Raw genomic sequence first — 25,906 nt, 5'->3', positions numbered from 1 at the left:
AGGCCAGATAGTTGTGACCTGGCTGTGTTGCTTGCTTTCCTGCCTGGTCCCGTCTCTGCTGGGTCTCCTGCTGGGGTCCAGGCTGCGTCCCTTAGCTGGCTGGCTCTGACTGGTTCTGGATGCCTTCCTCCCTTCTTCGTGGGGGCCCCATTCAGTGGGAGTGGCGTCCCTGTCCCAGGAACTCCCTTCACTCTGCTCCCAAAGCATATTTCTATCTCAGGATGCCAGGGTATTCCTTGCATTTTGTTCTGTTGCAGTGTTGTTCTTGGAGACAGAAACCTCCTGGCTCTGTCCTTGGAGTTTGCAGCAGCCCTGACCTCTAATATCAGGGAGCATCCCAGAGCCAGAAAGCAGGGTGCCGGGTGAGGACCCTTTCTCTTGGGGTGGGAAAGATTGAAGTCACCATGCGTGACCTCGGCCTTTCCATGTGGCCTCAGCTGCCCCAGCCTCTGTGTCCCCACTTGGAAGTCATAAAGGACGCCCCAGGGCATCTGGGAGGGGTTGTGGACTTGTGTCATTCCAGGGGCCAAGTGGTTCCCACCTCTGCCTGGCTCCCCAGTACGGTGATGCAATCTTGCTGAGAAATAAGCAGCATTTCACACTAATTGGCCTTGTCTCTGCCCACCAGGCCCCTGCAAAGTGCTTTAGCCTCCTCATGCTCCCTCTGCACACACTCTCTGTGTGCTCTCAAGGGTGTTATGTTCTCCCTACCAGGGTGCGCCCCATCCCGGGCCCCGAGATGTGAATTTACATGAGGCCGGGAAGCTGTCCCTGAGAGAGACAGCCTGCACTGTCATGAACTTCCCCTGCTTTCTCGTCCCACTCACTGTTCATCTAGGGACTGACTTTCCCTGCCCCCCGCAAGTTGTCCTGCTCCCCATGGCTGGCACCAAGGTGTGGCAGGGGACAGATGCCTGTTTGGCCCTTGGACCCGCACTTGGGTGCTGAACAGATGGTCTCTTGGTGTGGAGGAGTTCCAGGGAGGGAGGCCTTCATTGTGAAGCAGGCAGGCAGGGCCTTTCAGAGGAGGGCGGGCTGGGTGTGACTGGAGAAAGATATCATGCGTATCCCCGAAAGGGCAACATTGGAGTGTGAGCCTCAGTGCCTGAAGACAGCTATACCAGAAGCAGTTGCTTTGGAAATGAGGACAAAAGGCTGTAATGGCCAAGGCATCCAAAGAGCCCCTCACCCCTACAGTGCTATGGGCCTCAGTGTTCCTCCTGACTGCTCCGGGGTGCTGCAGAATGAGCCACCCCATTCTGGGAGTCAGGCCATCGGTGCCTGGACCTTTTTGGGGAGTGGGAGCTGGCCTGAGTTCTTGCAGTGGTCAGCAGAGCTCTCCCAGCCCTGCATGGTAGCTGACTCCACTACCAGAGGTGAGGACCACCGTGTGCATGGCTGTGCCTGCTCCATGTCCTTCTTAAGCTGCTGACATAAGTTAGTGTTCACCCTGCCTGGGCTCAGGGTGCCATGTAGGCCTGAGACCTTCTAGGTATCATCGAAGGAGCCTCAGATCCCCAGGCCGGCCTACACTCTCAGCCTGTGGCTTGACTTGAGGATATTTGGTGTCATCTGAAGGACCACAGCTGGCCTTCTCCACCTCTAGTACACAAGGTGCTCCTGCCTGGAGTCGCTGGCCCTGGCCAGGCACAGGGTTGTGCACGTACTTGTTACAGCCTGGCCCAAGGTCATGGTCAGTCCAGCTGTGAGTGCCTGAACATGGCTACCATGCCTGTGGGCTGGGATGGAGCCACGACTCAGAGGCCAGGACCCGGTGGACACTCATGTGGATGGCCTGCAGGGGGATAGAGGTGGCTGGAGAGGAACTAATTGTGTGCCCTGGGTCTGAGGGACCTGATTACGCACAGAGCCATCACGGATGCCCAGGCTGGCCAGGCACCTGGGGACCAGGCCTGTGACTACTCACACCTCCAGGCAGACCAGATGGGAATATGCATGTGGGTGGGGGGCCCCGCCCTGAGGTGCCCCTGGCCTGCACCTGTCTCCACCTCACCTCTGAGGAGGTTGGGGGAATCATGAGTCACACACTGAGCAGGAGCTGTGACTGGTCCACTGGGTAGGTAGAGAAGAACTTTCTGGTGCAAGAGAACTTCATGTTGCCCAATTGAGCCAGAGCCACCAGCCTTGCCTATGCGGTTGCCTTGTCCAGGCTGTGGCTTATATGTGTACATATGTGTGCATATGCATGGTTATGAATCTGTTGGTGTGTTTGTGGATATGTGCTGTGTGTGTACATGCATACTTGAGCACATGTACTCTGTGCATTGTCTGTGTTTTGACTGTGTGTGAGACCCAGTGTCAGTACTGCCACCAGCCCCCTGGCTTATTTCAGGCCCGTGGAAAGGAAAGGAGAAATATGTACTTTGGAGGAGATGCTTCTGCAGGCAGGAATGGTGCTGACCTGCCCCGGGCACCTTTCTATGCCTTTGCCTGCCCAACTTATTTTCCTGTGTGACTTGGGGAAGACCTGGCCACTTGCCTGCCCAGAGCAGGAGCAGGGACACAGAGAATGTGTAAAGAGTGGAGAAGAGGGGAAGTGGCCCCCACCCTTGCTGCATGCTCTTGGGACACTCTGAGTCACTCCGGGAGGAAGGGAGTCCAGGGCCAACCCGGTGGTGAGCCTTGGCCACCCCGCCCCTCTGCCTTAGCCAAAGGGCTAAATTTACCCTTTTAATAAGAACCAGACTTATATCCGATTTTCCTTTTCTTTTATTGGTTCTGGGCTGTTGGTGGTTGGGCCTGTCCCCTGTCATCGGTGTCTCCCAGCCGTCTCCTGGATTTCTGGGGCTGGTGGCTCAGCAACTACAGAATTTTCCTATTATGGCTTTCGAGGGGCTTCCTTGGGGCTAGCAGCGACCTCTGGAAGGTTCCCTAGTCTGGCTGAGGGGCTTCCTGGGTGATGTGCTCATTCCAGGCCCATCCTGTGTCTCAGGAGTGGGCTGAGCCCTCCGCCCACTGCTTCACATTCTTGGCCTCCCCTCTGGCCCCCACCACCCCACAGGCTGTGGTTCCAGGCCCTGCCTCCCTCCTCTTTCTTCCTGTGTTCCTCTCTCCCTGGGCCTGTGTCTGCCACCTCCTCTACAACCAGTTTGGAGCTGCAGATGGGGGCTGGGATGACATGGTGGCCCCCTGGGGTTGTGCTGACCATGGGGTTGGCTTAGAACAGCCCTAAGTGGAGTGAGCAGGCTGTACACCCTAACTCCGGTGGCAGCCAACTCAGGTGGATGGGAACTGCCCCAGATCTGGACAGTTCCTAGGCCTGGCAAAGGGTAGCCCTGCAGGAGCATCTGATATTGGAGAGGAGGGCTCCATCCTGCTCCTGCATGGCAGAGTAGAGATAGGCCTGGCCATGTGGCTACCCTCCAGAATCCATGACTGCTGAGGCAGGACTGGGGTCTTAGAGCTGCAGCCTGGTGCAGACTAAACTGGGAGATAAGTTCTGCCACTGGCAGGCCTGGATATACCCGTACTGGGGTGGAGGAGATGTGGGCAGACTACGACAGAAGCCTTGCCTGGGTTCACTCGGACAAGTAAGGGGGTGTGTCTGTTGGAGATCTGAGCTCTCGGAAGTGGCTCCTTGGAGAACTGGACCAGCCTGTGTCCCCTTGTCCCTGAGTATAGGGTCTGGCTGTATACCCATAGCCATGTGTACATCCCATAGCCACAGACATGTACCCAGAGACATAGGCACATACCCTGTGAGTGTTCACGGGCAGGCCTTCTGGCTCTGCCCACATCTATAGTACAAACTTCCCACATGGGCTGGTACTGGGGCCCTCATGCTTTCGGGGTCAGTAGAGCATCCTTGGCTGCACCTGGGAATCACACCATGTACACTCAGGCACATGGTCACTGGGTGGCCTGTGGCCTGGCTCCAAGGCCTGTCAGTTTTCTGGTGGGCCTGGGTCCTCATCTCTGGCCCCTCCTCTTCCTCCTGGGCAGTCGGATGGGCACATGCCACCCCTGCCTCCAAGCCGACTGAACAGAGCCTTTCCCCCTAGGAACGCACAGGATCCTCGAAGGAAACCCCGGGTGGAAGTTCTCTATCCTCTCTTGTTTCCTGGAATGAGAGGAATGCGGGCGGGGCAGAGGCTATCCTTCCTTTCTCCTCTCCCCTGCTCCCTCTAGGGTGTGGCTGTGCGTGGGAAGAGTGCTTTCGCTCCCCCAGCCAGGCTGCCCAGCACTCTAGTCTCAACCTCTTAGTGTCCCCTGTGGAGACCAAGGGACAGTTGCCCTGGACTGGGTGTCCCCGGCATTTGGGCAGCCCTTTAGGGTTTGGGAGAAGCACAGCCAGAAGCCCCTAAGGGAAGAGGGGCGCTTGAGTGGGTGTGAGCAGGAGGGTGGGAGCTGGCACGAGTGGTGGTTGCAGCTGCCAGACGCAGAGCCAGGGAGGTCCATGCCAGCAGCCCGTCAGCTGGGCTTCCGGAAGCAGCAGGAGCGCTGAGAGCCTGGGAAGGGACTTGCTTCTCAGGAGCTGCCGCCATCTCAGTGAGCCATGTTTTTTTTTTTTTTTAACAACCCATTTCACAGTTTCCAGAAAAGAAAGACGCTGTCTCAGTGGCTCACTTAACTCAAAACACATGCATGTCCCCTGAAGCTCTGTTCCTATTCTACAAAGCTCAAGCTGCTGTCACAGGGCAGAGCTGGGACAGCCAGGCAGGAGAGCCAGCTGGGTGGGTAGTACAGCCAGCACCAGTTCATCAGACAGCCAGGCCTAACCTCTGAGATGCCCAGTCCATGGGGGCTTCTGGGATGGAGCATGCTCAGCATGGTCAGTCTACCCCACTTCTGTTGCCACCATGGCTGTGTCAAGTGGGCCTGGCCACAGGTAAGCAAGAGAGAGACTGAGCCATTACAGATCTGGCATGGCCAGGTGGGGCTGCTCTGCAGGGCAGACACAGCTGGCGGGATAGCACTCCACATGGGGCTAGGGTGAGGGCTGGGTTCCATGCTCAGAAGTCCTAAGTATGCCTAGTCTTGGAGCCACCAGAACCACTTCACATGGCACATGGGGCAGCAGCAGTTGTACCCCATTTCTCCTGCAGCCAGCAGCCCAGGTTCAGGTGCCCACTGTCTCCCCGTGCAGGTCAGCAGGGACCAGGAGGCTGTGCCTAAGGCGCCAGGCAACCTGAGGCATGTCAGCCAGCCCTCCTGGCCTTCTGGCTTCCGGAGAGGTTTTCTCAGCCAGCCTGGTGCCTGGGGCCAGGCCTCCATGGTGTCTTGGGCAGAGCTAAGGTAGCCTTAGAGCTACCACAGCTGGGCAGTGGGGGTAGAGGTGCAGCATGGACTTGCTTGTCTTGGTGGCCAGTGACACTTACAGCTTTCAAATCCCTTTCTGGGGAAGAGCCCCAGTGTACTGTGGCTCTGTGACGGGGAGAGAGAACAGGCAGTGGGCCCAGACAGGCTTTGCACTAGGGCTGGGCCACCTTGACCATGCACAGGGGTGGCTGGGAAGCCTTGGAGCCAACAGGCTCACTTCACCTGGCCCACTTCACCATGAGGGAACGTCAGTTGTAACCCGTTCCTTCAATAGTCCAGTAGTGGATGCAGGACTTGGGGCCTGAGGTGCCATGTTGTGTGGGCCCATAAGGCCCCTGTCAGGGTAGGTGCCAGTGCAGTCAGTGCCAGGACCCAGGTGCCTAGCCAGAGTAGGCCCAGGTCAAGCACCCCTCCAGCATTCTTCACTGTCCCCTCCTGGGCTGCTAACCGGTAGGCAAGGTCTTTGCCAAGAGGAAACAGCTTCAGCCCAGTTCCCGGCTGGACTTGGCCCATGGCTGCAGTGCTGGCTGGGGCCCAGGCTACACCGGGATCCCAGGCAGCCACTGTGCTGACTCTGTCTGGGGTTGACTACTGGTCGGCTTGGGGAGGTGGCAGCCAGGTCTGCCCACAGCTCTGTTGGCTGGGCACTGTGCCATTGCCCAAGTCCTCAGAGGTAGGGGGACAGGAGCGCAGATGCTCTGTCTTAGGGTTTCCTAAGCTGCTCAGGAACCAGGTTGGCTGGAGAAGACCTCAAGGAGCCAGCATTTCCTACCCGCAACCCTGGGACTTGCTGCCCACCTAGCAGAGCCTGCAGGCTCTACTCCAGGTGTTCAGCCAGGGCCGAGATGGTGGGGGTCAGAGTGGGAGTCCCCAGCCTGTGCTGGTAGGAAGGGCAGTGTGCCTTCACAGGCCGTCCTAGTGCTGTCTGCTAGCCAGGGAGTGAGCCTTGCAGCATTTACCATTGTGGGCTGGACTTCCCAGGAGGAATAGGCAGCAAAGATGTCAGGGTTCTCAGTCCCAAGGTGGTCCTGCTGGAATTGGGAGGTAGTGTTCAGTCTTCTATAACTCTAGAGAAGGGTGAATGGCAATAATTACAGGGGAGTGGGTTCTTTTGCTTGTTTTCCTGTGCTTTATTGCTTGGAATCACCTCGGTGATGGTAGAGATATGGTGTCCTTGTGCCAGATACAGAGCTCTAGCCCTTGTTTTCAGCATGAAGGAAAAGGAGTGAAGACCCACCCCCAGGTGGACAGCCTAGCCAGGCACAGGAGGGACGCTGGGGCCACAACCAGCTGCCAGGGAAGCTGCCTGGTCAGAGGATGGAGGCGTGGAGGGCCATCTAGTCTCATCCCCCTCATTTCTCAAGTCTCTGAGAAGCCCACTAATGAAGCAGCCAAAGAACAGGCAGTGTGCGGGCAGGAAGGCCACAGGCTGGAGCTGCTGCGGGGAGAGCAGCCTGTCACTCTTGTGTGTCCTGTATGGGGAGCCAGGCTTGGAGGGCTGGCGGGCTGTAGTGCTTCCTCAAGCAGTGGGCCCTCCTTCTAGATCAGTGTCAGGACAGTGTCAGCAGAGCCCCTCCCAGGGCCAGGATGGATCTCCTCGGTGGGAACATGATGGCCTGAGAGCCTACTCTGGACTTTGGCTTGGGGTCTACCATGGGGGCTCTGGAGGGTTGGTTGGCCAAGATTTCCTACTGCTCTCACAGAGCCCTTAGGCAATTCTGTAGGGCCTCAGTTTCCCTGGAACTACAGGCTCTGTGGGATGCTGAGCTGTGGGTTCTCCTGCCCCGCCTGCCTCCTGTGTGGGAGAGCTCAAGGTGCAGGGTTCCCAGGCTGAGATCCTGGAGTAAGTTTTTTCCAGACCTGACTTTTGGACTCAGTTGCTTCCCACTGTCCTGGGAAGGAAGGAGTGGGTGGGGCTTCCCTGGGAGGCTGAGGGAGGAGAAGCCTGGGGGACTTGGGGCAGGCCAGGGTGGGACAGAAAGCTTGCAGCTGGGGCAGCCACACTCATCCCACAGGCATGCCCCTCCAGAGTCTCCAGAGTGGGGCAAGGAGGCTAACTTCCCTTCCTAGCCCAGAGTCCCCTCCCTTGGCTGGACAAGCCCATGGTCTGGCAGGGGCTCCTAACAGTCTCAGCCCTGCGGTTTGGGAAGTCCCTGGCTCCTGGGCACCTTCCGCCTACTCTTCCTCTCCCTGCAGTGGGGTCCCTTGTAGCCCCTTCCTCTCTGGCCATGCCTGGGAAAGGCTTCCTCTCAGTGGCACATGCCTATCCTGTCATCCCAGGAGGGGAAGGAGCTGCCTTCCAGTGCCCAGCCTGGGCTGGAAGCTGGCAGAACATAGCTTGGTTACTAGGGTCCCAAGGGGCGTCCCCTCTCCCCTGGTCTGGCCGCCTCTCTGCTGAGTCACCTCTTGTCTGGGAAGCTCCTAAGGCCCAGCCAGGCGGGATGAGGCATCACAGATTGACCAGCTCCCCTACCTCCTAGGCAGAAAGCGGCTTCCCTGACTCACCTTAGGCTGCCTGCCACCTCTCAGAACCCAGAGCCCATGCAACCCCACCAGGCCCTGCCCTGCACCCCATACCCCTCAGCCTTGGGATGGCCCCATGCCAGGCTCGTTGCCCAGGGATAGAGATGACAGTGCACAAGGGCACCTTGCCAGGGTGGGGGCCAGCAGTGCCATCTGGACCACCCAGAGTAACCCCATATGCAGAGTGCTCAAGGGCATATATGTCATGCGAGTATAAGAGCTGGTAGTCATGGCAACGAGAGAGACTCATTCAGCCTGGCCTTGGCCACTGGACTTGGCAGGGAAGGAGCACGGCTATGAGTGGAGGATATGGCAGACTGGGGAACAGAGGGGTGGGCAGGCTTCATAGGCTAGCCTGGGGCGAGTAGCAGGTCACCATCTCCTGCACTCCTAGGCCACTAGGGGAAATGCCAAATGTGTTGGCCAGGCTGAGGAAGCTTCTGGCTTCTGCTGCCTGAGCCCTGGATAAATAGCTGTCTGCCACTTTAAAGCCAGCCCCATCAGCCTGACCCTGAACAATTTGAGGGGACTTCAATTGATTGATAAATGTTCCTTCCTTTCTCACTTGTTTTCCCTCTGACTCAGTTTCTCCCCTTGCTCACGTGGGACTGGGCACCCTATTCTGATTAGCCAGTCTGTTGGATGGGGGAGAAGGATGAAGACCTCACTTTGGAGAAAGGCCCATTCCATGCTGCCCAGGCTGGGTTAGAGACCTTGGGACCTCTGGCTGGGGCCCTACTGACTGGGATATTTCAATGAGGCATAGGCAGAACATTTGGCCAAGTGCACCTGTATCTAAGAGGCCTTGAGGTAACCACTGCATCCCAAGAAGAAGGCCTATGAGGTAGCTTATTCCCCACAGACCCTCAGTGCTTACTTCACACTGTACCCAGCACCTGGCAGATGGTACTGGTGCTGATGTCATTACTGGTGGTGGCAGTCATGAGGATGTGATAGGTGGTGGTGCAAGGTGATGTTGATGGTGACCGTGATAATGGCGATTATTGTGGTGGTGCTGGTGTGGTTGGTGTTGTGGTGGTAATAGTAGTTGGTGGGTGATTATGGTGGTCATGAAGGTGATATGATCAGTCCTGATGGTGATAATAGTGATTATGGTTATGTGACGATATGGTTGTTGGTAGTGGTAATGTGGTTGGTCATGGTGCAGTTGGTGGTGGTGTGGTTGTTACTGTTGCTGGGGGTGGTGTGGTGGAGGTGATGTGGTTTGTTGTGATGGTGGAGGTGACATAGTAGGGACAATATATCTAGTCTATATATATATATATCATTATTGGTTTTATAGTAGTGGAGTGGTGTCAGTCCTAAGGCACCTGAGACACACAGAGGCCCAGGACCCTGATGCCATTGTCACATCCCTATGAGACCAAATTTTCCTGTGCTGGGCTTCTTGGGTATTTAAAGACAAAGGCCCTGGGGCTGGGGATTTAGCTCAGCGGCAAAAGCGCCTGCCTGGCAAGCGCAAGGTCGTGAGTTCGGTTCCCGGTACCTGAGAAAAACCAAGAAAAAAAAATAATAATAATAAAAAAAAAATAAAGACAAAGGCCCCTGGGGAGCTTAGGGGTGGGGAGGAACCATGGGCAGTGGGTGCGCCCCCTAACCCGAGCTGTACTGTAACTCATGCTGGCCCCTGTGTCTACAGCTAGCAGCCGCCTGATGGGAAATTCTCCAGCGTCCTCTTTTATGGGCAGCTTCCTCACCAGCAGCCTGGGCTCAGCAGCTTCCACACACCCAACTGGCCCCACCTCCACCCCCTCCGAGCAGGCCTACCGCGGCTCTCACCCCAGCACCTCCCAGATCTGGTTCTCCCACTCCCATGAAGGTAAGTCAAGGTCCTGGGCTCCCAAGTAGCACTGTGGTGGCCGCAGGACTGACCATGACTAACACTGCCAAGCATGCTGTGGGGAGAGTCGCTCCCTGCCGAAGAAGCCCCTTGAGGGAGGTGGTAATTGATTGCAAACAGAGGACAGCCCTGCTAGGCACTAGTCTTGGCCAGATGTGTGCTCCAGATGGGCAGGGAGGGTGGAGGGGGTAGGGCAGTGAGGACTCCAGGGAGCTGAAGAAATGTGGAGCACAGCTGGGCTAGCCGGACTGGGCTGCACCCTCTGACATGGGCTGCACCCACCTTCCCAGACATGAGGAGGCATGGACTCCAGATGTGCCAGCTGAGGGGGAGAGACAGGGAGGGGAGATCTGTCAGCAGGCACAGGCTGCCTCCCTGCTACCCTGCCTAGGACAGAGTCTCCATCTCTTGCCCACAGTCAGTACCTGTGTACCTAGTAAACACCTATCACTCTGGAGATGTCATGGCCGGAGTAGTCCCCTGAGGCCCTTTTGGGACCCCAAAGTGTGGTATGCCGTGCTCAGCTCCCTGGTGCTGCTACTTGAGTGGTGGCCCAAGGCCCCAGTGTCCCTGCCCCCATGGCTACTGGTATCCATGTGGCTGTGCCATACCCCATGGTGTGGGAAGGGTTAAGCCCCCTGCCGGCTGGCACAAGGGAGGTAATTGCAGTTGGCAGCAGGCATAGAGGGCGCTCACTTCTGGCACCGACCCTGCCGTAACTCAATGACTGCTGCACTCGCGTCGTGTTTACAGAGCACTGCGGACCCACACACCGTGCCGCCGCCTGCCCGGGTTCCAGGCAGGGAGATTAGCGCCTGGCACTTCTGGAAGCCAGAGAAACCTCTCTTTGTGTGACAAAAAAAAGGGGCTGTTTTCCAAACAGGACAGGTGACGAGTGAGGGACAGTTGTTAAAATAATCTGAGCTTTAGGCACCGCTTGAAGAGCACATGTTGGGCAGGCGATAAGGAGCCACATTCTTCCTGGGGGGAGGGGCGGCCAGTAGGGTGCTGAGCACCAAGCCGGCAAAGTAGGGTCCTCGGCCCACTTGCCTGTGCCCCGTACCCTGTGGACACTGATGGCCCCCTACTCTTTTCTAGCCCTTCACTGGGCATCGGGTTGGCCAGGGCATCTGGCCCTCAGGACATCTGCGGGAGGAAGGAGGGTGCCAAGCAGGGGGAGCAGGCAGGGGAGGCCCTTAGCAGAAGTCAGGGTCCCTGCCCTTCCTGGCCTGAAACAGGCACACTGGCACACATGGAAAGCTGACTTGGTTTCCCTTCCTTGCACCCAACCATGACCCCTCCTCAGGGCTCAGGAACGGGACAGCCCACCCCCAAGTTCTGCATCAGAAGCTCAAATTCCCACTTCCTCTCCATCCACCCTGGGGACCCCACCAGCAAGGACGACGGTTTGTGGGTAGCACCACCTGCCCTGGAGCGCCACTCTGCCCTTGGGGTCTGCTCAGAGCATGGGTTAGGGGTGGCCTCTAGTCAGTACCCACAACGGCCTTCTGCCCCTCACTTCCCTTTGTAGCAACGGCTGCCTGGCTGAGCTGCTTACAGCTCCCTGGGCACCCACAACCTTCAGTCCTACCATGGGGTGCAGCCTCAGTGGTTCCATCTTCCTCCCTGGCCCGGCAGCATCCATTGGGCTAGAGGGGATGGTGTCCAGGTGGTGCACTGGGGAGGCTTTGACTCACACCCAGCCTTCCCCATGCCCTGGTGGTCCTGATCTGGGGAGGCAGGAAGAGGGGTTTGTACCTATAGAGCCCTGTTTCTGAGACCAGCCTGAGGGCAGTGGCCATGCTTTGCCCTGGGCACCCTATGCACAGGTATCAGGAGACATTCCCACCATCAGCGTGCTTACAGCCTGGGTAAGGAGGCCAGCCCAGGTGATGCAGGAGGTAGAACATGCCTCTTGAGCCACCTCTAGCTCTAGAATACAGGGTGCCACCCAGGGCTCACCAGGGGATGGGCATGGGGATCAGTGGTCCTGGGTTGGGGAGCTTATCCCCAACCTGCCAGGTTCCATTCGAGGGAGGCAGTGAACCCACATCTGCCTGCGTATCATATGACTACATGGACCTTCCTGGTCTGTGCCTCAGTTTCTCCTCAGTGTCCCCCCTTCCCTGCCTTCAGTTAAGCTGCCTGCTGGCTCGGGATCTCCTCCCTTCAGGGCTTCCCCTGCCCTCTGCATCTGCAGCCTCACTCCGGCGAGCCACATGGTGCCGGCCGGCTGCGAGCTCACTGTGCCGGCAGAGGCCAGGGCGGGCGGGGCCGCAGCGAGTGGCAGGCTGGCACGCTGCCCTGGCAGCGTGCCTGGCTGCTAGTTTGACTGGGTGCCAGCTGGCTCCCGCGTGCCAGGGCCTGTTCCTCGGCTGTGTGTGTTCAGGAGGGCGGGGGGCAAGGCGGGTAGGGGGCACGCGACACGGCCGAAGAATGTGGGCTGGGCTGCATGGTGGGCTGCCTGGGCGGTCAGCTTCAAGGCCTGGCCTCATCCTTGTCCCGATCCCCTTCACTACCCCAGGACAGCAGAGAGGCAGGTGCCCAGCAAAGCTAGCTTGCCACTCCTTCCCTAGCCCTGGGGGGCTTCTGTGTTAAGGGCAAGGAGGCCAGGGGTGGGCTAGCAAGTAAGACCCAGGTGGGAGTAACCTCTGAGGCACCCCACCCTAAGCAAGGCCCCCTAGCCAGCCGGAAAACCCCCCCACCTCACCATCTGCAGGGCAGCTGCTAGAGTGGGGCCAGGGCTTCCTCTGTCCCTAAACAGCTGGGGGTACAGGGAGGTACCCTGAGCTGGAGGAGCCGCCCCAGAACATCTGGCTTGGGGCAGAGCCTGTTTGTTCCACCCCAGGCCTCCTGACCAATGGGCTTCTCCAGAGGTGGATGGCTCCAGGGCCCAGGGTGGGCTGGATGGCGGAATGGGGGGGTCAGCAGTGAGCCGCTGTCCAGCCAGCCTGTCCTGGGTGGGTCAGCGTGGGTGTAGGCGCAGCACAGCTGGGCCTATTGTCAGTGAGGCTGGCCTTCTCCCATCCCACTCCCAGCTGCCTGGCTGGGACCACCCACAGGGCCATGAAAGGGGTTCTGTTCCTGGGGGGCTCAGCTGGGGGGACTGGAGATGTGGAACTCCCACAGCCAGGCTCTTCGTGGTCTCTTGTGCCACCTGGAGGGGGAACCACGGGCACACATGCCAGCGCTGGCTGTCTGCTTGGCTGGCCTCATTGTCAGATCCAGCCCTACCCAGGGGCCACTTTTCTATGGGGTCTGGAAGAGATCCAGTAGGGGTAGGGCTGCCCACAGCACCCACTGCACATACCCGCGGCCTGCCTACTGCCACCAGAACTTGTAAGAGATTCAGGATCTAAAACCTGTCTGACATAATAGAGGTCCTACCCGGTGCCCACTGCCTCAATGGGCCAGAGGCTCTGGTGGCCCTCCAGTGCGATCCCCTGGAATTGCCATCTCTGGCAACTGTCCCTGCTCCTGCCCCCTTTCTTGAGATCTCAGAAGCTGCCACCTCTTTTGTACCTGTTTCCTAGGTGGCAGTGATGCCCTTCAACCTGCCCCCAGAGCCCAGGCCTCCTCTCCCCGGTCCCCTTTGTCACAATTCCCTCGCTTCAGGCCTGTAGCCCTGTGTCTGTGTGGTCCTGGGGCCAGGGGCTTGGCCAGGCTCTGATTAGAGGCTGCTGTGGGCCCAGAAGGCCTGCACATGGCCCTGGCCACCCCCTAGGCAGCCATGGGCCCTGCCTCTTGCAGACCAAGTATCCAAGGAAGGCTTCACAGCCCAAGAGCTGCATTTACATGCCCAGCTGCCAGACTCTTAAGACTCAGTTTCCCCATCTGTAGACCACACTTATCAGAATAGCTGTTGGAATCCAGAGAAAGCTGGATGAGTACTGCAGGCTGGGTTGAAACCTGTTCCTTCTCTCCTGTGTCCTGTGGCTGTACATGCTGGGGTAACTCCTCAGCCTTTGGTCACTGGGATGGTATCCTGAGGTTTGACAGGAGCAGGGCACACTGCTCCTTGGTAAGAGGGGTCCCAGGCACAATGCCCTCATGTGCCCAGGTTGTGCCTACAGAGGGAAGGGGAAGAACATGCGCGTGGAGAGCTGCCATCCAGATGTCCGTGAAGATTTTGGAGGTCATGCCCAAGGTGCTATGGCCACAAGCTCAAAGGATTCTCAGTTGCCTTCTCAAGCCTGAAGCCTGCAGCAGGCCGGACCCCAGAGCTCCCCAACCTGTCTGCCTGCATCAAGCCTGGTACTGGGAACTGTCCAGGGCTTGCTGGGGTCCTGGCCAGGCCGCCTGTGACTTTCATTCCAGAGGTACCTGTCAGAGCCTGGCTCTTTCACCTGCTCTGCACTGCTCTTCTCAACACGGGGATGGGTGAAGCTTGCCAGGCCCTATACCTGGGGCAGCTGCAGATCAGCATGTGGACACAGCATCCCTGATCCAGCATCCCATGGGCCTGCAGAGGACTCTAGGCATACCCTGAGGGATCTCAGGTTCCCCCATCACCACCAGAACCCAGGATGTGGTGTCAGTCCCGGGAGGTACACTTGGAAGGCTTAGCCTGAGCACCTCGGCATCAGACCACCTGGGTTAAGGGGGCTTATGGACAGACACAGGTGTCTCCCCCTCTTGGGGAGGGGGCTGTGACAAGGTTACTCCCTTTAGGCAGTAGATCAAGGGATAACAAGTGTCCTCCAAACACCACTATGGCCCTGCCTGTACCCAGAGCCAATGTCACTAGTCTGTTGTGCTCCATGTGAGCACAACCTCAGGCCTCTCCTTAACCCGGTGCTCCTGGGTTGGCTGGAAGCACCTGGGAAGTGGCCAGCACTGAGTTAGCATTGAGTGTTGGCATGTGTAATAGATGCCATGTGACAGGAAGAAGCTGCCAGATCACACAAAAAGCAGAGACCTGTGTCTCCTAGAAGGTCTCAGTGGAGAGGTGAGAGGCACTCACCATACCCACTTGCTCCTCCTGGATGCGCAAGAGTAGTGTCTACCCTACCTGCCCAGTCTTACCTCTGATCTTTGCCCACTGTGGTCCCCTCCCACTTCATTGTACCCAGGAGGGGCTGAGCCCTGAGCCTGTTCTCTGGGTCACTCATGTCTCCAGGCACCTGTGGCACTAGACAGGCAGGAAGGACAGGATGTCCTCAGTGAGACCTCCACAGCCCACTCCAAGGCCTGTCCCCAAGTCAGCTGGGAGCTTTGAAGCAGTGGGTGGCTTCAAGTTTGTCACCTGCCTGTTGGGATGACCGTAATGGCCCTAAGCTCAAAGTGGGATGAGGCTCTGGGATAGTGAGGTGCCCCCAGCAGGGATGTGGGTTTGAGTGCCCCAGCCTGAGGGAGTACAGCCACCCCCTGGCTCAGCCTTGGATCAGACCCTAACCCTAAGCTTAACTCTGTCCAGAGGATCTTCTCCCCACTGTCCTGGGGTACCCCCCAGAATTCGCCACCCTGAAACAGTCTCTTTGGCAGTGGCTTCTTCAAGGACCCCATGCCTCCCCAGTGGGGCCACACCAGCCCTGGCTTCTGATTCTAGTCTCACAGCAGCTGCTCTGATGCATAAAAATCATTTTTTATATTCTTCTTCAGTTCAGAGACTACAGTCTTATTGGGAAAAAGAAAGGGGCCTTTCTGTTGCTGGGTGGGGAGGACCTCCTCCCCCACTACCAGCCCCCCCACCCTTGCTTTTCCTCTTCCTGCCCTGCACTCCTTCCTTTACCCCTAATTCCCCATCTGGGGCCTCAGAGGCAGGGGCCTACAGCAGGCTGGAGATGGAGCTGGCCAGGCCTTTGGGCTGGGCCCCCGGGGATCTCCGGCCCCCACACTCCCTGGCCTGGACACCACCAGTTCAGGCTCAGAAGCAGAGGGACACCAAGGCCATCCACCCTCACCCTGCCCTAAAGGGCAGCAGGCAGGAAAGAACTGCTCCTTAGCTGGCTGAGCGCCTGCAGTCCCTGAGGATGAGGGAGGCCCCGACCTCTCCAGGGGAACGGGGTGGGGGCGTCCATGCAGTTTAGCCTGGGAAACGGCGTCTGGGAAGGAGGAATTTACAGACTTCTGTTTACAAAAACGAGGCCCGTAAAATATTTAACAGCAGCCAATTACAGGGGGACAGCTGTGGTGGTTTAACCAGCCCCCCAGGCCTTGCCCGTTCTCCTCGGCTTTTGTCAAGTCTTCCAGGAGCTGAGTTTAATCTGGCCAACATCTGCTGCCGATGTGCCCCACACACCAGGCCCATTGGCCTGGTGCTCCAGCCCCAGCCTGTTCCTCAGCAGGAGGGGTCTGCCGGGGACAGGACAGGCACAGCACCTTCCCAGGGTGAGGCCTCTGCTGGGGCGGGGCTGTGCTTGGCGAGCAGGTTCTCAAGCCACAGGCCTTCGCAGAGCCTTACTCAATCTGCAGCCTCTTCCAGAATCAGGTAGGGGACAGGGTTCCTTCCACAGGGGACAGAGTCCATGGATTCACTTGGACCCACTGAGCCAAAGAGGGTTTGGTGGTGTCATCAGGGCCTGAGTGGTAGCCTGCAACTGTCAGGGGTCCCACTGGAAATGGAGTACCATGGATGTCATGGCCTTGTTTCAGGGGTCCTGGAGTGTCCCCACCTGCCACCTGAAAGTGCTACAAGCGCTGGTCTTGAGCCCTCATCCTCCTTCACCTCCAAGCTAGGCATTGCAGATTGTCCCTCAGCCACTGCCGCCCCCTCTCCCATGCCCAGTTCCCCTAGCCTCAGCCTGCAAGAGCTATCCTCCACCCCTGATGCTCAGGGCGGGCTTCAGGGCTGCAGCCCCCATGCACCCACAGGGGACCCTGGCACTGAGCTGGAACATTGGGGTGGGTCAGCCCAAGGCCTGAGACTTGAAAACAGACAGACCTGGGGACCCCTGCTCCTTGTCACCATCCAGAGTAGTATGAGAAATCACAGGAAGCTCTCAGGACAGTAACAGAGTCCCCAAGAAAGATTCCCCTGGGGCCTAACATGCCCATTTTAGAGTGAGGCAGGGAGCCTGCCCTGCCCAGTCCTCCTGGTTCTGGTTTATTCTGTAGAATGAGGAGGGGCAGCCAGCAGTGTGTCACCAAATGAGTGCTCAGGACAGAAGGGCAGAAGGCTGCTTTCAGGCCCTGATACTCACAGCAGGCTCTGGGGCTGACCTGGGCCCCACATCCCCATGACCCCACATCCCATCTCCTCAGTCTACAGTGATGAAGCCAGGAAGTGCACAGGATCCCCAGGCCCCATGCAAATGCCCAGCCTCTGAGGACATGCAGTCCAATGGCTGGACAAACCTCAGCTCAGCCCAGCTCCCCTCACTGGAAGCCAGCTGCCCATGTAACAAATGGCATCAGAGCAGCCAGAAAAGGCAGCCCCAGAGCCTGGATTAGTAGACTGGAGGACAGGCCCCTACTCCAAGCAACTGTGGGCTGTAGCTGGGGAGGTGGCTGGGCACAAGTCTGGCAGTGTCAGTAGCCTGGGTCCCTGTCCCATCAGACCTTGTGAAGAAGGAGCAACCCCAAGAAGCCACATTCCTGATGGCTGGTGGTGACTTGGCACCCCGATTGTTACTCAGTCCTCCCTGTCTTTCAAGGTAGGACTTCATCGGGGAGGTTCCAACTGACCAGGGCTCCAGGGCCAGCAGTGGGACCAGCTCCAGGCCAGGGCTAGCATCCCTGCACAAGAGAGACATCTCAGAACCTTGGCTGCCTTGGAGGGGTGAACACTTAGCTCAGAGAGGGGCCCTCCTGACATGACCTGAAAATCTCTAGATAAAGATTAGAGGCTGCGGCCTTGTGCAAGAGTTTCTGGGGCTAATGCTGCCACTGCATGGTCCCAGCTCTGCTGCAGATGTCAGACCATGAAGAGGCTAGGCCTCCGGCCTAGGTAGAGAGCTCTATCAGCAGCGACACCTGTGGCTTCCCGCTGCAAGGAATCTGTGGAACCCTAGAGGCACGGCCTTGTGTGACTCATTCCAACCAGCTCCCCACAGCACAGCTGGCCTGGGACTATCTGCCTTCCTGGCCGACGATGGTGCAGACACAGCCAGGGTCTGGCCCGGGCTGTCAGCGCTCTGTGATGTCTGTCTGCCATGCCCCCTCCTCTCAGAATACCTTTCTAAGCTCCTTTGTGTCCTGCCTGAAAGCACACAACAAACACCAAGAGCTGGGAGGGAATCAGAGGCGCCCTCCTCCAGCCTCCCCTTTCCCCAGCCCATCAGCAATTCAATTTGTGCCGCACCAGAGGGATGGTATTAGTTGAGTCAGAGTTAATATGATGTATTGATGGGTTGATTTCCCACCGGTGGGCTGCGTGCCAGGCTCCACAGGACGTCACTCCTGGATCGCCTGCCAGCTTCTTGTCTCCCTGGGATCAGGGCGGTTTGGGCCAGGATGCCAGGACCTCATGCCACAACCAGTCCCTTTGCTTCTCTAGCTCCTACATACCCCAGATTTTCAGGGAGTCTGGCATCCACTTTTCTACCCGTGAGCCACTTGGATCACCATGGAAACAGTAATGTTCTCTGCGGGCAGCATCGTTTCTATGGAACCCAAAAAGGCAAGTGCCACATGGGGCCTAGTGTCGGTCGGGTGCAGGGGTGGGCAGGGTGGAGAGCCTCTGGGGCACAGGTGAAGGCAGCTAGCCTGGCTGGGCCTTGCCCTCTAGGTGTTGAGCCCAGCTGCACCCCTTAAACACAGCCTTGCTGTCTCTCTAGCTCTTGGGGCTGGTGTCCATGTCCTCCCTCTGGCCTCGCCTTATACCCCACACAGTTCAGGGGTTCAGGAGCTCAGAAAGAATGTGCCTCCTGAGGTCTGGTAGGGGGAGGGAGGAGCAGAGCAGTGTCCCATAGACAGAGGAGGGGACACAGACTTTGGGTCTTTGCTGAGAAGACAACCAGTAGAGCCCTGCGAGGGTGTCCTGGTGTGGGCACAGCACGGGTATCAGCAAGCAGACGCCACCCAGGAAGCTGCAGGAGGTCACCTGACTGCAGGTGGGGCGGGGTGAGAGTCAGAAGTGTTGGTCCATGTCTACAAGTTAAGACTTTTCCTGGGGTTGTGGGGACACCTCATTCAAATTTTAGAAAGCCCTCCTCAGGGTGGTATCCAGAGGCTGGGGTGGCATTGAGTTAGTAACCATGTTTCAGGTGACCAACAATAGAACTTGAACCCAGATATTATGTCCTATGGGGCTTGAATCAGTGACGTCAGATGTGGCTTGGAGCCAGATGTGGCAGTGTACACCTGTAATAATGCCAGCACTCTGAGAGACCAAGACAGGAGGATAGTAAGTTTGAGTCGAGCCTGGGTTCAAACCCAGTACTGAAAAAACATAAAAATAAAAATTTTTTAAATTACTTTTTTAAAAAATGCAGTGTGGGCATGGTAGCACACACCTGTAATCCCAGCACTGAGGAGGCTGAGGTAGGAGGATTGCTGTGAGTTTGAGGCCAAGCTAGGCTATGTAGTGAGTTCAAGGTCAGCCTGAACTACATGGCGAGACCCTGTCTCAGACAAACAAACAAAAACAAAGTGCAGCTGGGGTGAGGGGAGGCAGAGGATCCTAGATGACCAGTTTTGGTCTGGGCTCTGGGAGGGGCCACTTAGGTGCAGATCTGACAGGAGTGAGGGAAATTTAGCTAACATGCAGAGAGGTGGAGGGGGGCATTGCCAAGAGGGACAAATTTGACCCGGCCTACAGAGGGACATCCCATCTGCAGAGGGACACCCCGCGTGCTGCAGAGGGGGACTAGTCACTTCATAGTAGTCCTCCTGGAAGCCCTACCGAGTTAAGAGGAGAGGGTCACAAGGCAGACAGCAGGACCCTAGAGGTGGATAGGACACCCAGAGGTGCAAAGGAGCCTGTGGCTAGTCCTCCTGCTGTCAGAAGTGGGGACCTTAGTATGTCCAGCATCTTTGGTCCTTTGGGCCCAAAAGAGCCCTGAGCTATTAGAGGAAGGCTTTGGCCTTGCTGAGACTGGCCAGCTGTGATTGGTGCAGGTCCTTGTGGGACAGACCAGGGAGCTCATGGGCCCACCCAGGGGATTTCTTGCTGATCCTGAACCTAACCAGATGTTCTCGACAAATGCAGCCTACTGCCTGGGTTCTGCTGCCTGGGGAACAACCCCCTCGGCCCTCGGGGATCCCCCAATCTCCCAGTCAGCCTGGCAGTCGTGTGCAGCTGTTTTGACAGCATTTGTCAGGGGTGAGCAGGTGGCTGGTCCCAGCCCCAGAAACCCGACCCCCCGAACTGAGGCCGGGACTCTCTCCAGGCAGTGGGCCCAGGCTGGTGTCCTGGCGTCTCTGGCTGGGCCTCTCGGCTTTCACAATATTGTGGTAGAGCCTCATCCAAGAACATTATTTGGTTTTGGAAGTTGAGCTAATTAGGTTTCTCCTGGGCTACCCCTTTCTACCCCCCCTTCTAATTAGTAGGAAATTGACAAGGAATTTACATGACTGAGGACACTTTTACAAGTTCCAAACATTTCTTTTGTTTCCCCCTTGTCTACTCTCTCTAGGCCTTACCCTGCTGCCTGCCCACCCAGCTGGGTGAGAGGAAGAACAGCCCCCAGGGTCCCTGAGAGGCACTGAACTAGCCCCAAGAGTGGCCTTAGTGTCCACCGGGACTGGTCTAAAAAGCAGGGAGCAGACCCCTCTGAGGGCAGGAAAGTTTGCCCAAGTGGAGCCCTAGCTGGCTGGCTTGCAGATGGGTGTCCCGGCTGGGTGGTTCTACTGCTTCCCTCGCAGAAATACCTTTGTTCCATTTTACCCTTTTGTAATCCATCCCTGTCCCACCTGCCTGAGATACCCAGTTAAGATGTTGCGGGACTGGGCCTCCTCAGGGTGTCCCAGATATAGACCCCACACACAACACCCACCCTAGGCCTCACTTCTTCCCTGGGGGCCGCAGCAGCACTTGGCCATCCATCCTGGCTCAACCCAGTCCCCAGGCTACAGGGCTGTCTGCAGTCCTTGAGCACCTAGGCAGCGAGCTTCCCTTGGCAGTTCTCATGCATGCGCCTAAAGACCCTGCTGAGCTGTGCTTCCCCCAAAGGGAGCAAGGAAGGTGCTTCTGTCCCACACCTCACCTCTCTGGTGCCTGCTGTGTTGCACCTGCCTCCCTCTGAAAATCTTCAGGAACCACAGGCCCCCAAAACCTAGTAAGGGAGGCCTTGGTCACTTAGTAGTTCTGAGGCCATAGCTTGGTGTGGAGAGTAGTGTTTAATGGGGAGCTTCAGTTTAGAGAGTAGAATAATCCTGGTGGTAGATGATGGTGATGGTAGTACCTCATTGGGAATGTGGCTTAATGCTGTTGAACTGTGTATTTATATATTTCTATATTTCATGCAATATTTTAAAAATGAGACAAAACCAGGTATGGTGGTTACACGTCTATAATTCTAGCACTGGGGAGACTGAGGCAAGATGTCAAGTTTGAGATTGTAGCCTGGGCTACAATAGTTCAAAGCTAGCCTGGACTACATAGCAAGGCTCTGTCTCCAAAAAAACCAGAAACAAACACCTTCCCTGGACAGTAGGTGCCAGCTAGGTGATCAGGGGAGGCATCTGGCGCTAGTGTCCTGGGGAGTATGAGCCCCCCACCCCAGGCTTCTTGTTGACCTTGGCTCTTTGGGCCCACAGATAACTTCTACCTGCGCAACCTGCCCCCCCAGCCCACACTCCTGCCTGCCAATCACAACTTCCCTGGTGTGGCCCGGGGTGCACCTGCTCACCCCATCGGCTCCTGCAGCCGGGACCGGGGTGAGGCCGGCCCCTCTCAGAAAGGCACCAAGGAATTTGACAGCTTCCTCGTGGGCAAAGAAATGGGCAAAGAGAAGACCAGCAAGGTGGCAGAGGGCAGGGAGCGACCAGTAGCAGAGGAGGACAGCAGTAAGGAGCGGCACAAGCTGGTGTCCATGCCAGCTGACGGGCCCTGCAAAGAGGGTGGCCCAATGCCCCGGGGCTCCTGTGAGGGCCGTCCCAAACACCCCACCTCTTGCCTCCTCAATGCCAAGGTGCTCAATGGTGACCTGGGCAAGGCCCCGTTGGCCAGCTGCACTGGGAGTATGCTGGGCCGGCCTGGCGCCAGCGTGGCAGCTTCTGGACGCTGTACCAAGGAATCAGTGGGTCACACAGAGCCTGGGGCAGCCTTCAGCGAGTGCCTGGAGCGGCGGCAGATGCTACACCATGCAGTGTCCTACACAGTGCCATCCGGCCTGCCCACCGGCCCACCCCCGCCCCTCAGCACGGCCTCTGGCTCTTTCCCCTGCCTGCAGCTGCACACAGGCCCAGATGGGCTCTGCCCACTGCAAGACAAGGTCCCTCGAGACCTCAAGGCCAGCAGGCCCACCTTTGTGCCTTCTGTGGGACACCTGGCTGACAAGAGCCGTCCCTTGCCGGCGGCTGAGGCCTGTGCTGTGGTCGGGGAGGGCAAGGACCGACACCTAGACGGGGCCATGGGCCCTGACCACATTGCGCCCTATGGAGTCTCCTACGCCCACCTGAAGGCCGAGAGCAAGGTTGAACGGCGGCCTGGGGGCTTTGAGGCAGCCCTCAACCCCCGACTAAAGGGTCTGGAGTATCTCAGCACTGGCCCTGAGGCCCCCTTTCCTGGACTCCCCAAAGCCAGTCTGGATAAAAGCAGCTACTTTGAGTTGCCTGCCCCTTCGCAGGACTGTGCTCGGCCCCCTCACCAGGACACACTAGGCGGGAAGGCCACCCAAGCCTGCTGCACTTTAGACAAAACCGTCAACAAGGAGGCTCCCACTGGTGCCCCTGGGGCCCAGAAGGTGGCCCGGATCAGGCATCAGCAGCACTTGGTGGCTCCTGAAGTCGAGCCAGGGGGCAGCACAGCTGAGGCCAAGCGCAAGTCCCTGGAGCTGGCATCTCTGGGGTATGGTGGGCCCCACCTCCCCCCCTGGAGCATCCAGGCAGGCCAGGCCACCACTATGGCCATCAGTGAGGAGCGCAAAGGCAGTGCCTACCTGGACCCTTTTGGCAGTGGCCTGCAGCAGGCAGCTCTCCTGCCCCAGGAGCTGCCTACCCCACCAGATGAGGTCTCAGCCATGAAGAACCTGCTTAAATACAGCAACCAAGCCCTCGTGGTGGGGCAGAAGGCTCCCTTTGTGGGTCTAGGTGGCCTCAAAGCCAGCTGTGTCCAGCAGGAAGTGAAGTTTCCAGCCTCCAAGGGCCCAGGCTCAGTGGAGAGACCTGACTGTGCCCGCAGCCGGGAGCACGACACCCCACACGGAGATGGGGAGGTGCGGCAACCACCTGTGGGCATCGCAGTAGCCTTGGCCCGGCAGAAAGACACAGTGAGCCGGCCTGAGACAACCTATAGCACCAACAATGGGCGGCAGGGCCGGGCAGTCCCCGCCTTCAAAGGTATGGCCCCTCAGGACAGGAGCCATTGGGTGATGTGCAGGGTGCCCCAGGACAGCTTTGCCCTACCCCAGGAGCTTGATCAGCTCCCCACACCTGCCCCAAAAGATCCCCTGAACCCCTAGGGTAAGGAATCCTCCTTCCATGCGTAGACCCCAGCTCAGGGAGGGTCAAGTTGGCTGCAGAGCTTGCACAATCTGTTCTCTTGGCCCTGTACAGCTGGCGGGGGACCACGTACCACACACACTTTGGACCTGGAGAGCGAGGAAGAGAGGACACGGCTGTGTGATGACCGCCTGGGACTGGCTGGCCGCGAGTTGCTGCTACAGTAAGAGCCAAGCTTTGGCCCTGGTGGGAGTGGGGCCTGCTCGAAGCTCAAGGGAGGAAAGGAGGATGACTGTGGCTAGAACATTGGGATCTGTGGCCTGTCGTGGGCAAAGCTGCACATTTACCCTGGCCCCTTTTCAGGAGGCCTCGGCTCATACTATCTCTGCCGCAAGGCTGCTGCTGGGGTCTGCTGTGAGCCCCCATCCTTTCCCTCTAGGTTGATGGCCATGGGTTTCAGGGGAGCAGGGCAGGGTCATTCAGGTGGCAGGACTGACTCCCGTGATCTTACAGGGACAACAAAGACCTCGTGGAATTTTCCCGGATCCATCCATCAAGCAGCTGCCCTGGAGACCTGGCCCCCCACCTCATGATGCAGGGCAGCCAGCTGGGAGGGGACCCAGCCCCCCACCCCCATCCTGCTCACCCCCCCTGGCTGCCCCGTACCCGCAGCCCCTCCTTGTGGATGGGGGGACATTCCTATGGTCAGTCTTCAAGGGCAGGTGGGGTAGATCCAGGCTGATGGGGATGTTTGGGTCCTCTTTTGACTGGGGCCCCCAGCAGTTGGAGGCCTAAATGACCTGAGGTCAGCAGGCCTGATGCTATGCCTCTGCTTCCCAGGCCTGGGGCACCCTGCCCTGCACCAGAACCTGCCCCCTGGCTTCCCTGCCTCTGTGCCCGGCTCCATGCCCTCTGTGTTCCCGCTCCCCCAGGACCCCCCTGCACAGCTTGTGATCTTGCCCTCGGAGCCCACACCCCACACAGCCCCCCATGCGCTTGGTAAGGGCCTCCTAGGCCTGCCTGATTACACATGGGGCTCTGGGCAGTGGGTCTGAGTAGCGGGCAGTCTCTGGTGAGTGGGAAGGCAAAGTGGGAGGCTGGCTGGGAGGGTCGGGATGGGAGGTGGGTCAGCTAGGGACAGGTCTGGGGAGGGTTAAGGGGAGGAGGGGCTTGAGGAAAAGGGGCATGCAGCTCGGATAGGTCCTCTGTCCCTAGCCGGGCTGATGGCCCCCTGGCCTTGCCTACAGCGGATGTCATGGACCAGGCCTCGCTGTGGCCCCCCATGTATGGGGGCCGTGCGCCGACTTCCCACATGCAGCACCCTGGCCAGCTCCCTGTGTATTCCCGCTCCCAGCTGCTACGGCAGCAAGAGCTATATGCCTTGCAACAGCAGCAGCAGCAGCAACAGCAGCAACAGCAGCAGCAACAGCAGCAGCTGCAGCAGCAACAGCAGCAGCAGCAGCGGGCCACCCAGGCCCTGGAGATGCACCGGGCCACCCAGTTCCAGGTACCCTAGCCACACCTAGCTGGGGCCAGGGCGGTTCTGTCCTTCCTGGCTCCAGCCCAGCTGACTGCAGGAGACCTTTGCATGCCTCCCTCCAGGCTGTGGGACTCATGGGGGCAGAGGGCCTGCCAGGCTGAGCTTCTCCCCCCACCCCACAGCGGAAATCTGAGGACAACCACCTGGACCTGGAAGAGCCCACCCAGGAAAAGGCCCCGAAGTCCACCCACAAGCCAGTTGCCTTAACCCCCATGGCCAAGGGCACCCCCTCGCCCATTGCTGCAGGCCAGGTCAAGCTTTCCCCTTGCTGTCACTCGCCTGCCCTAAAGCCCCCGGCCAGCTGCCCCACACCACCACCTCATCCCAGTGCTCCCTGCACTTTATCCGTTTGCCCTGCCAGCAGCCCTGGGCCCAGCTCTAAGGTGCCTAGTGCTGAGGACAAGAGTGGGGAGTGCCAGCGGGCCGGAGCTGACCTCACAGCGTTGGAACCAGGTGAGAATAGGCAGTTGCCCTTCATGTCTCACCCCATTAGAATCTTTCAGGAAGCAGGGCTGATCGGGGAGGAGCTGCCTCTCACCTGCCTGGGCCCCCTGCTAGGACACAGGGCCTTTTCTTTCCCTCCTCTTCTGTCTAGTGGTCTGGGTGATCCATGGCGAAGCACACAGTATCCCAGCTGCATGTGGACACAGGCTGGGCGTGTTAGCCAGCACTGGGGGCCTGTGAATGATGAGGCACAGGTCTGTCTGGGATGGTGGCAGGTCCCCAGGGGCACCACACTCAAGATCTTTCCTTGGCCCTGAACTTGGGGCTCAGCAGAGCTGGGGAAGGGGTGTCTGGGGCAAAGCATGGGGCCTTGGCCCCAAGAAGAGGAGGGTTGGCCTGTGGGGGTCTTGGACCTGCCTCCCGCCAGCTCCCTGCAGCCCACGTGATTCTTGCTGAATCCAAGCTTACTCTGGACACCCATGGGGCGAACATAAACCCACCCTAATTCCACAGTAAGGAGACTGAGCCAACAGAGGTTTCATGTATGTGTGTGTGTGTTTTAGGTTTTTTTGTTATTATTATTGCAGTTAATGAGGCGTAATGCCTCCGACACACCGCTGGCTTGTTCTGGTTCAGGGAAAACCCTGACTCAGGCATCGTGTTTTAAAATCCCCCCTTTTGGTTAGCCATACCCTACCATGCCTGAGATGGCCCGAGGCTCCCAGCCACCTAGGGACTGGCTCTGATGCCTAGCCTCCTGCTGCCCTCTTAAT

General features: G+C 58.3%; 1 protein-coding gene across 7 annotated transcripts in view; it reads left to right on the top strand.

The window, feature by feature from the left end:
- The window catches only part of Bahcc1 (BAH domain and coiled-coil containing 1), a 60,106-nt gene that overhangs the window by 16,452 nt on the left and 17,748 nt on the right, over window positions 1–25,906 (top strand). For 5 of the 7 annotated variants that reach the window (XM_013506095.1, XM_013506092.1, XM_005407278.2 and 2 more), the window contains exons 3-10: window positions 9,464–9,643; window positions 18,102–18,224; window positions 21,305–23,047; window positions 23,264–23,372; window positions 23,663–23,853; window positions 23,990–24,148; window positions 24,397–24,656; window positions 24,812–25,142. In XM_013506095.1, coding sequence (XP_013361549.1) covers window positions 9,464–9,643; window positions 18,102–18,224; window positions 21,305–23,047; window positions 23,264–23,372; window positions 23,663–23,853; window positions 23,990–24,148; window positions 24,397–24,656; window positions 24,812–25,142 — 3,096 coding nt within the window. Of the gene's footprint in view, window positions 1–9,463; window positions 9,644–13,724; window positions 13,984–18,101; window positions 18,225–21,304; window positions 23,048–23,263; window positions 23,373–23,662; window positions 23,854–23,989; window positions 24,149–24,396; window positions 24,657–24,811; window positions 25,143–25,906 lie in introns of those variants that run through there. The other 2 variants (XM_013506093.1, XM_013506094.1) reach the window with 2 other exon arrangements.

Source organism: Chinchilla lanigera, unplaced genomic scaffold, assembly GCF_000276665.1.
Source record: "Chinchilla lanigera isolate Chin_1 unplaced genomic scaffold, ChiLan1.0 scaffold00105, whole genome shotgun sequence".
In the NCBI taxonomy this organism is placed as follows: domain Eukaryota; kingdom Metazoa; phylum Chordata; class Mammalia; order Rodentia; family Chinchillidae; genus Chinchilla; species Chinchilla lanigera.
This window is presented reverse-complemented; position numbering and strand designations above follow the sequence as displayed.